Here is an 18,248-nt window from a genome sequence, read left to right on the forward strand (position 1 = left end):
TAGAGGAGGAAATAAAGAATTTATTAGTTTGTGATTTTAGAGTTCATTTTTTTAAAAATTTTCAGTTTCTATATATATATATATATATATATATCATGATTGGTGTTGAGCTTGAGATCTAAATAATATATTTTCGATGGACTCAAGAGGGTATGACTTGGGTTTATTTTGGGAGGTTGCATTTTTGATGTTTGGCAGTGGTAAATTGCTGTGGAGAAATCAATTTTTTTCTGAAGCTGTTATGGGTGTTATAAACATCTTTTTTTGGGATAATTATATACATAACTCCCTAAACATTGATGTTTACAAATTAATCATTCAACTGGTTTTTTTGTGCTGCCGTGTATGATCAAACTATTGAGAATTTGATAAAATGAAAAACATGGGTGGGGGTTTTATCAATTCTGATGTTTGAGTGTGAATTTGAAAAAAAAATGATTAATTTGTAAATAGCTAGTTTTGAGTGGTCTGCGTGTAATTTCCCCCATATTAAGTCCAACACTTAAAAGTATTCTGATTAGACTTTTTTCTCTTTGTTGAATGTTCTTATTATGTTATCGCCATATTGTAGTCTTGATTCATTCCACTCACGCTTCTTTTGTTTGTGCGTTTTTTGTTTTTGTTTTTGTTTTTGTTTTTGGTATTTATGTTCATACCACTCAATTTTTTATGTATTTACATATCTAATTCTTAAATTTTATTTTTTTTTACATTTATATCATCTAAATCTTTCATGTTACAACAAAAATCTCTTTTGAATACACTTTTTTATGCATATTCAAGTTGGCATATGCATAAAAATTAAAGTTTAAGATAAAAATTGAAGTTTGGTTGTTAAATATGTAAATACATGAGAATTGAGTGGCGTGTGTGTGAATCTTCCTTTTTTTTAATTGTTCATTTCCATCAGATTGATGTAGGCATGTTTTTCTCCGATTAATTATCATCATTATTATCAATATCATTAGTCTTGTACTTAGCCATCCTCGACGCTATTTAAGGTTCTCCAAACTAAAATTTCTCTATCTTACAAGGGTCCTTTTAGGGCTTTATATTTAGTATTCAATTCAATCTTTGAAGGGTCAGATTGGAGAGATTGGATAACACAGTCACGGGATTTTAACAGATCAAACGGAAAAGACAGCTTCCCATCACACAAATTTTTAGAAAGCAGTGAGGAAATAGTTCCCCTTACAGGGTTGTGGTGGTTGTCTGAAATGCAAAACATGCATAAAAACTGTTCCAAACAGACCCTTAATCTCTAATATTTTTATTACACCCCCTTCTAACAAGATCAATCAAAAGTTGATTGTGGTTATAGAGTTGATCTAGCAATTACAAATAAATTTATCAATAGTTGAAGCATATCTATTTACTCAAAAGCTACTTATTACTTATTGAATGGATATGATAATAGTTTAGGATGAGCAGATCATTCAAAAACTAAATGTAATTATTATCATTGTTGTTATGGTTATTAAAAATAAAATCTAATTACTAGTTGAATTAATGCCTAAAGAGAAGACTTGGTATAGAATTTTCTCTTCAGTTAGGAGACTCAAATTCGAAGCACATTCTAATCATTAACTTTCTTAGATAGTAATTGTAATTTGCATCCTCCCAAATTATTTATTAATTTAGTTTCATTAATGTGCATAATAATTTAACCAATCATCAATCATGCAAAAAAAAAAAATAATAAGAATCAAATACAACTCCTTTAAAATCATAGTTTATATAAGAATCAAATACAACTCCTTTAAAATCATAGTTTTCACAAGCATTCAATGCATGCACTTGTTGACCTCACTTTTGGTTGAGGTCTAGAAAACTTTAAAGGAGGTGGGAGATGCTGAAAACATACAATTAGCCATGACAAAATGCAATCCACATTAAGAACAAATAAAAAAAAAGGAAATTTACTAACATAGGACACAATTTTACATATCTAACACCCCAAATTTAATATTTATACTTAACAACACTTTGGTCTCATGAACTTATGTATGAAAATGTGTATTTCGCTTTTAAGATAGTGATGATGGTATTTTTGCTGTGACATTAAAAGGTTTGAAAGGCATGCTTATAAATATGAAAATGTTTAGGTGTTAAATGTATAAATACATAAAGAGCTTTGTGGTAAATATGTAAATGCCCCCACTTACATTGACTACCTGTAACAAAACAGTAAAGTTTCAAGTTACATAATCATGCTTCACTGTGAACAATCACCAGGAAGCAAAAAAACCCTGAAAATTGAATCTGCAATAATAGAATTCTGTCCAAATTATTTTCCTCACATAATCTCCCCTAAGCAAGTTATAATTGTTCCTGTACATTTACATTATGGTCCTGCTAGATTTGGAAATCAATAACACAGCCTGCAATCTTCTCTGCAGCTTCAATAGCAGACATTATTTGATTCTTTGGAGATTGAATGGAAGCTGCAAGAATCTGAGATTCTTTCTTAATTTTGTTCTGTGGAAGCTTGGAAGGATTGCTGCTGAGTTCTGTATGGTAATTATCAGATGCAGACCTCCATGGCTCTGCAACTTTTTCATCTAAAGTAGTAATCTCACTAATATTATTACCAAGAAAAACTGAAGTTTTAGTCAATTGCATAAATAAATGAACCGCATGCAGTAATTTCGGGTTTGGGTTATCCGAAACTGAACCAACATTGATTTGCAATCGACCCCAAATTTAGTCCAAATCAATGTTAAATGGGTTGTATGAATCAGATTTGGGTTAGCGGGTTGAATGAGGATCGGGTTGGATTTTCTGACCTGTTTAATATTTGAGTCGGGTTTAGGTCATGCCCGAACCCGACATGTAAACCCGATTTGACACCTTGAGTTTCGTATTAGCAATATATGTTAGCATGATTCTGTAGAAGATAGAAGAAGTCCAAGTTTACCTTCTGAATTAGTTGGTGAAGCTGATCCTATCATGCTTGTGCTGGCCCTTGTTACACACATCCAGGTTCTGCTTGATCCTTGCTCACATTCTGCTATAGGAATGTGCCAGTGGCCTCTCTCTGATTCCTGAATTCATGTCCAAGTTTGTGTCAGTAAATGTTACATTTACATTACTAACAAAATAAATAAATAAATGGAAGATTTACATACATACCATTTAATTCTCATGTCTTTACATATCTAACGCCTAAACTTTCATTTTTTACGGATGTGTCACCTTAAATATGCATGAAAAGGTATATTTCACTTTTTAAAAGTTAGAATAATGGTATTCTTTTATATGAAAGATTTGGGTGGTATAGATGTGAAAAGTAAAATTTAGATGTTAGATTGAATAATGGTATTCTTTTATATGAAAGATTTGGGGGGTATAGATGTGAAAAGTAAAATTTAGATGTTAGATATGTAAATGCATTGGAATTTTGTGGTATGGATGCATAATCTAAATATATATATATATATAGAGAGAGAGAGAGAGAGCAGATTATATATATATTTTTTGAAAGACCAAAAGGCTAATATATTAAATAGAAAGAAAGATACAATGTGTGGGAGGGCCCAAACATGACACTCTGCCCACACAAAATCCTAAATAGTTCCAAAATTAGAAAAAAACAGAAAAATGCATTAGATAAATAAAAAAAACCTAACAGTGTCGAAATACATAGTATCAGGTGGCTAAAGAGCGACCCAATTTGGATTTGCCTCTGCCTCTAGTTCTAGGGTAGGAGCAAGCTAATAAGCTGGTAAGATGATTGACATTGTCAGTAGTAACTAATATATCATCCAATATGTTCCCGAGCTGGAGTCGGCCTCCATTCTTCTTCTTCCTCCTGGAATAGACCTGTCATTCCTCTTCCGAAGAATCTTGTCATTCCTCTTCCGAAGAATCAGTCTGATGGGGCAGTAGAGCTGAAGTAGAAGGATTACCAACCCTAGTACCCACAATAGGTTCTACAATATGTGAAGTATGAGTTGCCGCTACACCGGTTATTTCTTGAAGAAGTGGAGCTGCGAGGCTCTCCTGATTATCAATTTGATGAAAACTATCATTTGTAAGTAACAGTCCATCAGTATTATTTTCTATTGGGTTTGAAGGTGTCAGCATCACATTACTCGCAGTAACAGTAACAACAGTGTCATGGGGGGTTTCTTAGGGGCAACAGACACCTCTTGTCTGGTAGTATCCTCCCCAGGTATAACTAAAATGTCCAAAGTAGTGGGGTTAGGCCCATCCTTATTCACTTGAACTTTAGATTTCAAATTTGGATGAAACTTGTGGCATTTATCAAGGACATAATCAAACATCTTACAGTGGGTACAATATGAGGGTCTGTGCTTCATGACGAATCGTTATAAATAACCATTATGGGTCGTGCCTAGCCAGACTTCAGTAACATTAGGTAAAGTAATATCCCTTTCCACAAGTATTCAGGCCACCAAGAGTCTGGTTAGGTTGAAAGTAGACAGATCTAGCTTCAAAGGATCACCAAAGATGACCCCAATCAAGCAGAGAACCTGATGGTGAAAAAAATGTAGCTTGAGGTCAGGTAAACTAAATCATACCGATACAGTGGGAGTTTCATGATTTGGGTCAAAATTCGGAGACCACTTTAGTTTCATAGGTTTACCAACAATGTTAAGATATTTTTTGGAGAAAATTCGAGTATAGTCTTCAGACAGGGTTAACTGAATCCAAACATGTCTCTCATCCATAAATCTCATTTTCCACTTTCCTGCTAATTTGAGGTCATCAAAACTTTTTCTGATAACCTCCATAGGTGAGTGTCCCCACTGAAAGTTTACAATGAGAGCAAACTTGAATTTGTCAGTCATGGTTGAAATTTCTGACTCAGAGAAAGAGAAAAATAGTGTTGCCCACTTTTACTGCTTGCATTCTTAATAAAGGGGCAGTCACCTGTATCATCACGATTCTCCTTATAACTTGAGGGGAACACAACCGTCGTCTCCCTCTGAGAATTACCCACAACGTGGGCAAAGAAGGTTTTGTCAGGTTCAACCAAAGAAGAAGACAGCTTCATCACAGCAAGGAGAAGTCTCGCAAGTCTGGTAGAGCCGAAGAGGTCGGGGCACTGCGCAGAAAATAATAATTAAAAAAAAGTATCAAATTAGTCCCCGTACTCTTTTAATACAAATTGAAATAATCATTAATAAGGACTATTACTCCCATTAAAAACTTCTAGAAACAAGGGTTTGTTTAGGATCAATTTTATTTTTTTTTAATTTTTGTTTTTATTTTTTCTTTTATTTTTAAAAATATGTTTGTTTAATTTGTTTTTAACATTTTTTTTTTGTTTCTAAAGACAAATAGGCATGTTCTTAAAAACACTTAAAATAACTTTTTAATGTTTTGAGTGTTTTAAAAAACAATCATTTATTAATCAAACAATTCAAATATATTTTATTTCAAATCAAAACATAAAAAAATAAAAATAATAAAATAAAATATTAAAAAATAAAAAACAAAAAATAAAAGTGATCTCAAATGACCCCTAAGTTTGCACTTTTATAAACTTTGGAAATAAAATCATCAGATGTAAATAGTCGGGAGACTATTTTAGCTCTTTACTCTATAAGTAATTATTGTCGGTTTTTCATCTACTCCTATTTTAGTTTGATTTTGATTTTTGCAATATCAAAATTGAATCTTTTATCTTTTTTTTAAATTTGGAACTAAAATTGAAGTGAATAAACCAAACTACATTGCAATTTGATTTAGTTGAATTCTACACAAGATTTGGTCAGTTTGATTCTATCTATAATCTCTAGTCTGATTCAACTGGTTTAACAAATTCGTAACCAATCAAACTTAACTAACTGAATGCACAACTTCAATATTAATTTAATAAACAATATGACAGGTGTTTAGTCATAAAAAATCAACTTTGGATGCAGTCTCCTTCAAATTAAAGAGAAACCAACCTGAATGACAACAGAGCATGGAGGTGGCATTACATACTGAAAATTTCCATCTTCATGCTTGAAACGAACCTAAAACAAGATAGTATAAGGCCTTCAAATTAGAGAATATAACGAATAATGTTTTAGTATGATATGATTTCATAATAGAAAATATATTAATGACATCCTATTTCTATCAATGCTGATTTTACTATGATTTTAACTTTGTGGCAATTTATAACCATAATTCAATAGATAAAACATAAAGTCCCCTGTTTTCTCTATGAAGAAAAATTAGGGCAATCAAAAAACAATTTAATCAACATATCCAAAACTAATGAAAGGACTTGTAAATATTAGAATCTTTGGGGTGCTCTGTCTACCCCCACAATAACTTGATCACTGTTATTCGCGGAGGTTGGCCACAACTAAGCCTGTGTGGTCATTTGTTTCATAGAATAGAAGTTAGGCCCCACAACTTCATAAAAATAATAATCTTTGGGGCTTGTTTGGGATCATTTTTTATTTTTTTTCTTTTGATTTTTTTTAAAAATAATATGTTTGGTTGTTTTTAAAAACAATCAAAATAACTCAAAATAAGTTTTGATGTTTTGAATGTTTTTAAAAACAAACTAATTTACTATTTAAAATTAAACAAAATGCAAAAATTACACTAAACACATGTTCTCAAAATACAAGAAAAAACAAAAACAAAAAACAAAAAATAAAAGTGATCGAAATCAAGCCCTTCATGAATGATAACAAATCATTTAAGCATGCACCGCACAACAACATGCATGCTTGCATGCATATATCGATATAAGTGCGTAAAACATACGTATTAATTTTAAATTTTTACAACAAATTACTTGTTCATAATGCATGCAAAAGAAAAAAAAACTTTAATTTACATAATAAAATTGAATAAGCATTTTATGTTGAATTTGTTACTGAAGAACTAATAAAGTTTATATTGCAAGTTTTTGCTTCTTCACCTGATGCCTTTCTTTCCATTTGGGGAAGAAATCATTTCCTAAAACCTCGAAAGCATGGTCTCTCATCTCATCATTGGTGACAACCAAGCTTCTGCATTTTATAGCTGCATATAACCAGTACCTGAACCCCATGTTATCATCTATAGTGATCTAATGCAGTAAGATCTAAGAAAAAAATTACAGTTAGAGAAGAAAACATTTACAAATAATTTCGATTTTCAGTGTTTTAAGTACAAACTCATGTTTATGATGTAGAGTTGTTGGCCAGCTTGATTTTTTCACACAACTAAACATGACATTATACGACTACCATCTTTTCATGAGTATTGATTAATTTCAAAATTCCCTAGAAATGCTCCTGTCTAATAGTTAAAATCTCAAAATAGTTTCCTTTCATTTAAAAATAGGAGCATTTACATACACACGTAACACACCGCACAATCCTTATTTATTTTCATATTTTACATCTGAACTTTCATATTATAATTTATAACAGTCAAAATTTTAACATCCCATAAAAAATACCACAATTATTAATTTTTTTAAAGTGATATACATCTTTTCATGCATAGGTTAATGAAACCAAAGTGTTATAAGTGTAAAAATCAAACTTTAGGTGTTGGATATATAACTACATAAGAAATGTTTGGTATGTACGTAAATTTCCTTAAAAATATCTCAGAGACCAATCCAAAACTTATTGCATAATTTGGGAGCTATGTGCCCTCTTGCCTGTCTTATCAAACATTTGAAGGCCAGATTTTGGGTCATTTCCATTGTAGAACTCTCCTTGTAGTTATCCTGTCAAATCTTCCACTTTACATGGTTTTTAAGCCACATGGCAATATGAAAGTGTAAAATTACATGACAAACAAGTATAACTAGTTTAAAAATTGAAGTTACTTAATTGAATCCATATGAAGATCAAAACTCATTAATTTAACTGCTATTCAATCAATTTCATATTTTTTGGAATTTTTATCAGCTTAGATGCTGAATTTTCATATTTTGTTCTCTCTTCATTTTTCTACTTAAGGGCTAACATGTACATAGACTAAAGCTTTTTTTGGTTCAGCTTTTTTTTTTCTAAAAATTTGTGTCTAAAATAACTACAAAATGATGTTTTGTGAGAAGAACTTTTAGGAAAGTATACCAATCAAACAACGCTGAAAATGGAAAGTAGTATTAAAGCTTCTCCAAATGAGTCTGTTCAGGGGTAGCTTCTGACTGCTGCTACACTTTTGTTTGACTACTGCTTTCAATAAATTTTTGTGCTGATAATTTATTTTGTACAACCAAATCTATTGAAGTAAATAGCTATAAGAAAATTGTCATTAGACATTCTAAAAAAAACATACTTATAATCCTCACAGCAACAACTTTAAAAAAGGTTACTTTCATCGTAACAACTTTTAAGAAAATTTTTTTTGCAGCAACTTCAAACAAACCTGAAATTGGTTTGTCTTCGATTGTCCTAGACTAGGTTCCATTGATTCAATGATACAAAAAGGTCTAAAAAAACAGCATATGGCATGAAAATGTAAACAATCGCAATCATTACATTATAGCAAATCACAATGCTCTTGTATCAACAATATTTTTCATAAAAGTCCCACAAAAATAAGAAAGAGATGGCAAAATGATTTCATTTGTGCTTTTTCGAGATTGCTTAGTACAATATAGATTATGAAAAACAATGGTTACATTATGTTTGGGTTGGTAATCAAAATATCATATAAAAATATTCTCACCAGTCATCATTTGATCCTGTAGGAGTTGCATAAATAGCATCAGCATTTTTCCATTTCTCTACAAGCTTCTTATTGAGTGGTTCATTCATCTTCCCTCCAAAGAGGCGTTTGTTATGCACTAAGATAAGAGGCCACTTCTTTAATGGGAGTTTTTGCCTTATGCCATTAGCAACAGCATTTACCTACAAATTCAAAATCAACAGTTAAGATGAGTCAGAAATAACATTTAAGTCAGAAGGAATTCAGTATGTATTTACATATCTCACACCTAAACTTTCATATTTACACACATAGCACTCAAATCTTTTCCATCACGTCGAAAATAGCACTATTGTCACTTTTTAAAAGTGAAATACATATTTTCGTGCATAAGTTTAAAGCACCGAAGTGCTATGTATGTAAATATGAAAATTTAGGAGTGAGATATGTAAATGAATAAGAATTGTGTGCTAAGTATGTAAATTTCCCATAATACTACTATGGCACACCTTATTTATAGAAAATCTCCGCTGCTTGAAAAGGCCAACATTTGCAGCATCAATAACAGCTTCAAAAGGACCATAGTACTCCAACCATTTCTGCAACGTTAATAAAAAATCAGCCCTTAGCCTTTCAACCTTCCTAAGATTTATGCTAAGAAATTTGCACAATTGAAACTGGCTGCTTAATTAAACCATATGAGAAACTGTAGCACAAAACTTCAAATTATATCACAGTAGCAAATATTAAAACAAAGGAAGATTTACATACATACCAGTCAAGTTTTATATATTTACATATCCAACACCTATACTCAAGGGCGGAACCGGCATTATTTTTTAGAGTGGGCAAAATCATCAAATGTTTAACTTTTTTAAGCATTTTGTAACATCCTACTAGAGCCTCACTCTCCATTACACTTTGAACTTAACCACGACATGGGATCACCTCTTTACCTTTCAAGAAACCATTTGCCTCAATGTATTATATATATTATACGAATTACTATTAACTGTAACCTTTAATATTTTTTATTATTTCACTGGAAAAAGAGTTTTCGGTCTCCGTGGGTTTCTTCCTCAGCATTCCCATAAGAAGCTTTGCTATCTCCTGTTAATGGAACTGTAAAGCTCTCGTGATATGAAATCAATCAGGTTCTCTCCTCAATAATCCTTCCAAATTCATTCTCTCTTCCCCATAACCTGCTTCTCTCCCTAACCTAACAATGCCGGCAGCCTCCACTTATAAAAACCGAGAGAATCCTCCCACCCTACCAAAAATAACCAAAGCACCCATCCCTACCTCTCATAAATTTCTAATGTCCGATGTCAAGTCTATTGCAAATGTTCAGCTCACCGAAAGCAACTATCCCACTTGGAAACCTCAAATCTTTAAGCTCTTCAAGGCAAATGGATTTGCAAGCTTCTTGAATGGCTCATCAATTTGTCCTCCTCAAATACCAAATTCTAAAGGAACCCCAAATCCAAACCCCCAATATTTCAGTTGGCAACTCATCCACTTCCTTGTGTATGTCGATGACATCCTCATCACGGGAAGTGACCCTCACGCCATTTCAACCCTCATCCGAACCCTCCAATTAAAATTCTAACTCAATGAGTTGGGTTTGATCAACACCTTCTTAGTATCAATATAAACCGCAAATCCCATGGTCACCAGTTAACCCAAACCTCATAAATTCAATCCCTCCTCCACCAACTTGGCCTATCCATGAGCAAACCAGTCCAAAATCCTCTTCCCCACAAATTGATACCTGACAAAAACTCCCTTCAAAACTTTCCAAATATCACTCAATACCGACAATTTGCCGGTTCACTTCAGGTTCTTACCATTACAAGACAAGACATGGCCTTTGTTGTCAACTACATATGTCAGCATATGCATCACCCCCTTCTTTACCACTTTCAACTCATTAAACGTCTCCTTCGCTATCTAAAGGTACCATCACAATTGGTCTCCCAATAACCGAAAGCTCACCTCAACTCCACACCTACTCCAACTCCGACTGGGTTGGTGACTCACAAAACCGAAGCTCAACAACTGGATTCTACGCATTTCTCGGTACCAACCTCATCTCATGGACAGTCTAGAAATAGAATATAGTAGCTCGCTCCTTTACAGAAGCTGAGTATCGAGCACTTGTTGCTGCTACAAGCAATGTAATATGGATTTGGAGACTACTTCAAGGATTTCATATTCCCACTCCAAGTCCAACACCAATCCAGTGTGACAATACATTACCAATCGCCATCACTCTTAACCTAATCTTCCACGCCTGCACCAAACATATCAAAATAAACTACCATTTCATTTGAGATCACATTTAATCGGGTGACATCAAAATTCTACACATTAGTTCGGCATATTAAGTGGCTGAAAAATTCACAAAGTTTCATACAACTGCCCGCTTTTACCGTCTACGACACAAGCTCACCGCACTCCATCAAATGTCGAGCTTGAGGGGGGATAACAAACCTACAGCACTTCCTACTAGAGCCTGACTCTCCACTACACTATTAAATTAAACACCACATGGGACCACCTCTTTATCTTTTTAGAAACCATTTGCATTAATGTATTATATATATTATGTAGCTTACTATTCACTGTAACATTCATTATTTTTATTATTTCACTTGAGAAAGTGTTTTCGGGTCTCTGTGGGTTTCTTCCTCAGCTTTCTCCTGTTATCACCTATTAATGGAGATGTAAAGTTCTCGATGGGTTACTAAATTGCCTAATTTACAGAGAAAAAAAATGTTAAATTTGATTAAATTTGACTATTTATATAGAGATATTGTAAATTTCAGTTGAGGCAATTGCGCCCCCCCACCCTCCCCGAACATAATCTATCTCCGCTCCAGCCTAAATTTCAATTTTTACATATATGCCACATTATCTATGCATGAAAAGATTTATTTCGATTTTTAAAAGACAATATAGTGGTACTTTTGATGTGACATGAAAGATTTTGATGGTATAAATGAAAATAGAAAGCAAAGTTTAGGTGTTACATATCTAAATACATAAGAATTGGGATAATCAGACACGAAGCTCCCCGTTAACACTCAGGAAAGCACACGGACACAACTATAACGATTACATGTTGCTCAATACTGCTTATTAGAGCAAAAGTAAAACCGCAAGTAGAGCAAATAAACTAAAATTCAAAGTTCTGAGCAGTTTTACTTGGAATTTCTCGAAGTATGAGTTCCTATCCCTCTTGATTGCTATAGATGCTACAGACTTGGCAAAATTTTCAGTTTCAACAGGATCCAGATCAATAGTAGCCAACTTCTCTCCACAAACCGAACAAACACCTTCACCATCAACATGGCTTTTCATAACCGCCCATTTTCCCTTGCCCAACCAGCCCATGCCATGCCATCCCCCACCACTATTCTCCACAGCTTGTTTTATAGCCATCTTGTCCCATTTCCTCTTTCCAACTCTAGAAGCAGTCGAACTCTTAAACCAGGCATCAATTATATCAGCTGTAGATGGAGAAACCTGCCTAACAGTACTTCTAAGCTTATGAAGCAAGTAATAAACCTTCTCTGCTCTTCCAGCTTCCACACTGGCTCTAAGAAGAGCAGCCAATTCAGGCTCTTCAGGTGTGATCCCTGATTCAACCATGTGTCTCTCTACTTCACATGCTTTCTCAAGGCTTCCATTACTGGAGAAAGCAAGGATTGCAGGACTATATGAGCGAAGCCTCGGAGTTATATTCATCTCCTTCATCTGTTTTACAGTATCAAATGCCATGTCTCCATCCCCCATGGACATGGCCATTCGAGCAACTGATGTCATAGCTGCTTCACTCATTAGAACCTTCTCCAAGCGCATCTTCTCATATATCTCAAACCCCCTTCTTCTTGCATATGTTCTCTGATCATCACTTAATATAAGAGGCGCCCCAATAGTTCTCGTCTCCATAACTTCAAGGATTTGATTATCACAAGACTCTGGTCCACAATCTTCGGAATAACTCACTAAAGATTGCAACTTTGGCATCTTCAAGCTTCCAAAATGTTTCTGCATGCTTAAATTTTGCAACTTTGAATCATCGTCTGAAGCCTCTTCGCCAGAACTAAAACCACCACTTTTAACTGTTCCACTCTTTGCGGGGTAAACAAAACCAATCGCCGCGGAGGAGCAAAGGTACAACAGCACATTATAGTGATACTGCTGCAACCTTAAACCTTTTCTAATGACTTTGTCATACAGAGAGATGGCTCCCAATGCATCCCCAGCCTTGGAGCACATATCCAACCCAATCCTAAACTCAAGTTCTTCTGGACTGAGCTCTCCTTTATGACTCTTCTTCTCCTTCTTCATTTCGTTGTCCCTGTTAACAGATTTCTTCAATCCTTCATCCCCTTCCTCATTCCCCAACCTCATGGACGAAAATCCATCAAGAAGCATCTCTCTGCCTCCTTTAGAACCCATATTTGCAGGCGGATAGCCAACTTTTTTGTCGAGTGCGAAGCTCTTCGCGCTGAAAGGCCCTCTTTTGGTAATTTTCTCGAGCACCTTGCCGCCATGGGGAGCTTGTTGATGAGCGGGCGGCAGAGAAAGCAGGAAAGAAAGAGAAGAAGAAGGGGGAATGGAAAGAAGTTTTGAAGGAAAGGAGGAAAAGAATAGCAGTCGGAGAGAAGAAGGAGGGGGAGAGATCATGGCGAAGAGGTTTTAAATAGAAGAAATGGCAAGCCATGCAAGTATGGCTGTAGAGAGATAGTGTGAGCTATGGCTGCCATGAAGAAAACAAAGAGGCGAAGGAATGAGAGAGTTTCATGAGCGCCGCCGGTAACCTTATCCGTTTTAAATGGGTCCACTTTAAAATTGATCATATTAATTAAAATATAAATATAAAAATAAGAAAATTAAATCAATATAAATTTTAATAAAATCAAATTGGAATCTAATTTGATCTAAATAGTTTGATTATGAGCAAACTGAAATTTTAGTATTTATTAAAATTTAAGTAGGAACAAGCAATACCAATTACATATCTTATCTACATAATATTCATTTAATTTCATAAATATTTTATTTATTTCAATCACATATTATTTATAATAAAAAATTGAAATTTTTAGTTTATTCCCCATAAAATTAAAATATAATAAAATTAAAAAACATTGAACCGAAAATCAAATATTAAACTTTTAAAAATCACTGAAATCCAATTTTAAAACAAAACTGAACCATCCAAATTCAGTTAGTTTAGTTCCGTTGTTCAGTTTTTCAGTTTTGACCAAATAATGCACCCCCTAGCCTAAAGGAGTTAAATTTGGAAAAGATTACATACATTTTAGGTATTCATAACTAAAATTTAAAATTTAATTTACTTAAAATATAAATAAAAAAAATTATATTTCATTATCCATGAAAAAGTGAAAATGAATAATATATCCCATATACTTATTTAAACTAGTAAAATTGCATATGCACCAAGCGCACGTTAATAAATTTCATAAAATAAAATATATTGATTAAAATTATATTTTCTTTAATAAAGTGATCAAAATAATATATTGATCATCAATTATAATGTTAATTAGTGAAAAAAAATATATATATATATTTTTCTTTGAACCATAGATGATAAAATATAGTAAAATTTTATAATTTTTAAATTAAAATTTTATAATTTTATTGTAAGAGAATATATATTTTTTTTCTTTGTTGAATTATCAATAATATAGAAACAATAAAATCTCATTTTAAATGAAACCACAAAATATCATGACAAATATGGCATTTTATTTTTATGTAAACATTATAAATTTAAAGATGAATATGAAATCAAATAACAATATGTGTGTTAAAATATTATCTTTGACATTAAAATAATATTATATTTCAAATTTAATATTTTGGAAAAATGTTCATATTAAAGCATTATTATTTGATTATTATGTAAAAAGCATGTAGGGGATTATTATTTTAAATGTCACATGTCAAATTTCTTATATTTCATTTTAAAAGCTAAATCATTGAACATGAACAATTATTTCATTTGATAAGTAAATACTTATGCATTCTAATATGTTTAAATTTAACATATTTATTTAACGTGTACGATATAATAGATCTAACCATTAATAAAACTCAAACATATATTATCTATTTAAGTTATTCCTATTGTATCAACGAATGATTTATCTTAACATTATATCAAGTCTTTTCATTTTTAAAGTCAAATCTAAAATTTACACACGCACACACACACACACATTGGTAGTAAAAACAAAATATAAAATGTGATGGAAGGAAAACAATAATGACAAGATGCAGTTTACTTTAGGATTTGTCACATGAGAAATTAATACGTGTAGAGTTTGTATGCATGTGGATTCCATGTACAACAGTGTTGTATATTATTGTACACATATTGTACAATAGTGTATAATACTATTCTATAGAGAGTCCACATGTATATGAACTCCCTACGTAATATTCTCTTTGTTGGATGCCAAACTTTCATGACAATATCTTTCTTGGTTTATTGAAATACATTACTTCTAGCTTTATCATACTATATTTATTTTTATAAATCACTCAAGGATGCGTGAGAAGCCAATCGGCTCTTTAAGTGTCTCGTCGTGTATGCGTGTGTATGTTTGTGTGTGCCTGTGTAAGAGTGAGACTATAATTTTAAAAAGAAAACAATACATGAAATTAAAAACTGAATGTGGGGCATATAAAGCTTGGAGTCAATAGGCTAACAACTATGTTTGTCACTCCCATGGATAAATTGTTCATTTTCCCTTATTCTTTTGCTCGCTTCTTTCATATAACTAAACTTTTCCTTTTAATTATAGTCCCCCATAGTTGGGGGCATTTACATACGTACCACCCAATTCCTACGTATTTACATCTTTAATGTGTAAACTTTGATTTTTATATTCATACCACCCAAATCAATCATATAACTTCACAAATACCATCATTTTAACCTTTAAAAAGTGAAAAAACACCTTTTTCACAAATACTATCATTTTAACCTTTAAAAAGTGAAAAAACACCTTTTCAAGCATATATAAGATGATAGAATGAAAAATTGAACTTTAGGAGTTAGATATGTAATTCATAGGAATTGAGTTGTATCTATGTAAATATTCTTTAAGATTTTGTTGGGGTTAGAGCTTGGAATTAATCAAAGTTCTTATATAAGATATTTAAAATAAACTGCTCACACTTCAAGAGGCTTCTTTTTTTAATGCAATCCTCCATGAACTCAATCATGATTGGGTTTTTCATTAATGGTGCATTTTCAGAATTTTATTATGTTTACATTTGATAGCGATAGTTTTTCCTTATAAATGGAGAGAACACTTTTTATGTTAAATATAAGATCTTTGTATTAATAATAATCTATTAATGTTGTAAAATACTCGACAATCAAAATTATAATAAAATTTAACAGCTACAATAATAAGACTAGTCATCAATTAAGTGAAAATGCATGAAATTTTTAGTATGTTTTGTACTTTGATCTTTTTATCATTTTGTTCTTCATTTTCTACGATTTAAAAGGCCTTGCCTAATTTCTAACATGAGTTATAATGACTCAATTATTTTTAAAATATCCAAAAAAATACTCTAATATTTTACTTTTTAATTAGTTGTTAATTATTTATTATGTTATTATTTTATTATTTTTTATAAGAAACATAAAATCTTTCTTAGTTTTCATTAAAGCTCATTGGGTGGATGCACTAAATCTAATTGAATTGAGTCATAATATCCTGAGGTATCACGTAAGTATGATTTGAGTTAACAATTAAGCCTTCATTTTAATATATAATAATGGATTGAAAATAGAACTAAAAAAGAAAGTGTGATTAGCCTATCATTGTTAACTTTATATGATTTTTTCTCTTTTTTACTCAATGTGCAACACAATATATTTTCTCAAGTGAAACATACATAATTTTATTGTAGTTTGTAGGAGAACATGCTAAAAATGCATTATGAAACATATTATAAAAAGTATAATGTGAACAACATAGTAAAAGCTTAAGGGTGAAGAGAATTCTTCTTCAAAAAAATTAAAGTAAGATAATCTTCACTTTATTATCAAATTTCTCTCATAAATAGAAGGGGAGGAGTAAAATTATTTTTTGCGCTTATTGTCATGATAATTAATAAGACTAAGAGTATGGATATGAGAGGAGTATGGAGAGATATTGAGATAAAGTTGGGTGATGACAAGAATACATAAAAAAAAGGATGATATAAATGGAGAGGAGAGGGAGAGTGAGAGGGAGAGGGAGGGAAGGAGAGGAAGGGAGAGAGAGAGAGAGAGAGATAATGATGGGTAGAGTGAGAAATATGATGAACAAATATAATATTGAGATAATAGGCTTGAAGGAGGAAGACAATGGGAAGTGGTGTTCTTGTACGTGCATTAATGAAAACGTGAGCAAAGATAAAGACACAAAGATAAATGGTTACTAAAAAGTGAACTTTTTCTTAAAAGACTGAACTAAACCAACATCACACAATCAATGCAGTGATTTGTGTATTATTTTATAGGCTCAATGTTGTTGAATACAATATTTTTCAATATTAGTTTAAGTAATTAAATGTAATGTTTTTTTATAGTATTTTAGTCCACCTGAGATGATGAAGTTTGTAATCAGATAAGATTTGCATGTTTATTTAGTATTTGTTCATTTTTTATGAATTCTTATGAAAGATTTCATGCCTTTGATATTAAATTAATTATTTTAAGAAAATTTCAACATGTAAAAATTAATTTCATTGCATTTGATAAAATTTTTAGATGTGTTTTATGTTCGATTTAGCAACATTCTTCATCGCATTATAAAACACTCTAAATTCTATTTTAAGCATACATTTATTTATTTTTACAAGCATCATAGCTATTGAACTTGTCTTCATAACAAAATTAATACATATTTATAAAACCAAAATTTGCAAAACAATCTAGAATATATGTTCTTAAATCATTATCATCAATACTTTTTACACATGATGTACAACTTATTGAATGTTTTTACATATTTTTTGGAGTCATATATTTTAAGATATAAGAGATTTTATATAGAAATTATATTTAAAATAAAATAACTATCATATCTTAATATTCTTATTTATTATTTTTTTTAGAGAAAACAATATTTTGGAGGTATTATGGCTAATTTTGTTTGTAGGGCTAGTTGAAAATATGTTCCATTCAAAATAAGTCATTGGTATGATATTTGGATTTCAAGTTTGTTGTCTTTTTGTAAAGTTGTTTTATATTATTTTATTATATTTCAAATAAAATCAAATCCTTGCAGCATTTACAGGGCAAGTTTTTTATATTTTATAGGATGGACTGTGCTAGTCATATTGATATAAGAAATTAAAATTTCATTGATTATTTTATATCATATAGAATTTTATATAATTTTATCAAATATATTAAACCCGATAAAATTTATAGTAGAATAAGAAAAACCCTAAAATATTATTTTGGATACAACATATAAATGATTTTATGAACTGATGATTCTACTACTTGTTGTACATACAATTTTTTTGTAAATTTTTATATTACGTTTAATAGTATTTATATATATAAATATATA

General features: G+C 31.5%; 1 protein-coding gene across 4 annotated transcripts; it reads right to left on the minus strand.

Moving 5' to 3' along the window:
• Window positions 1-2,111: 2,111 nt before the first annotated feature.
• On the minus strand, window positions 2,112-13,421 carry LOC110028292 (proteinaceous RNase P 1, chloroplastic/mitochondrial-like). Of its 4 annotated transcripts, none has more exons than XM_020730081.1 (7): window positions 11,833-13,421; window positions 9,135-9,224; window positions 8,647-8,828; window positions 6,896-7,016; window positions 5,922-5,990; window positions 2,918-3,044; window positions 2,112-2,546 (listed from the first exon to the last, which is right to left on the minus strand). In XM_020730081.1, exons 1-7 carry the CDS (start codon window positions 13,318-13,320, stop codon window positions 2,356-2,358), a joined length of 2,268 nt encoding a protein of 755 aa, XP_020585740.1. In that variant the 5' UTR covers window positions 13,321-13,421; the 3' UTR covers window positions 2,112-2,355. The 4 variants fall into 4 exon arrangements, with proteins under 4 accessions (XP_020585740.1, XP_020585739.1, XP_020585738.1 ...); XM_020730080.1 differs by having other exon boundaries at window positions 2,112-2,552; XM_020730079.1 differs by having other exon boundaries at window positions 2,112-2,561.
• Between the last annotated feature and the right edge of the window lie 4,827 nt (window positions 13,422-18,248).

The sequence above is a fragment of the Phalaenopsis equestris genome, unplaced genomic scaffold (assembly GCF_001263595.1).
Source record: "Phalaenopsis equestris unplaced genomic scaffold, ASM126359v1 Scaffold000507, whole genome shotgun sequence".
In the NCBI taxonomy this organism is placed as follows: Eukaryota; Viridiplantae; Streptophyta; class Magnoliopsida; order Asparagales; family Orchidaceae; genus Phalaenopsis; species Phalaenopsis equestris.

Coding starts and splice junctions, on each gene's coding strand:
- LOC110028292 (XM_020730079.1), bottom strand. CDS start 13,320: ATGATCTCTCCCCCTCCTTCTTCTCTCCGACTGCTATTCTTTTCCTCC. Junction 7,017..8,646: donor ACAGGATCAAATGATGACTG/GTGAGAATATTT, acceptor CATGGGGTTCAG/GTACTGGTTATATGCAGCTA. Junction 3,045..5,921: donor CATGCTCTGTTGTCATTCAG/GTTGGTTTCTCT, acceptor ACATGAATTCAG/GAATCAGAGAGAGGCCACTG.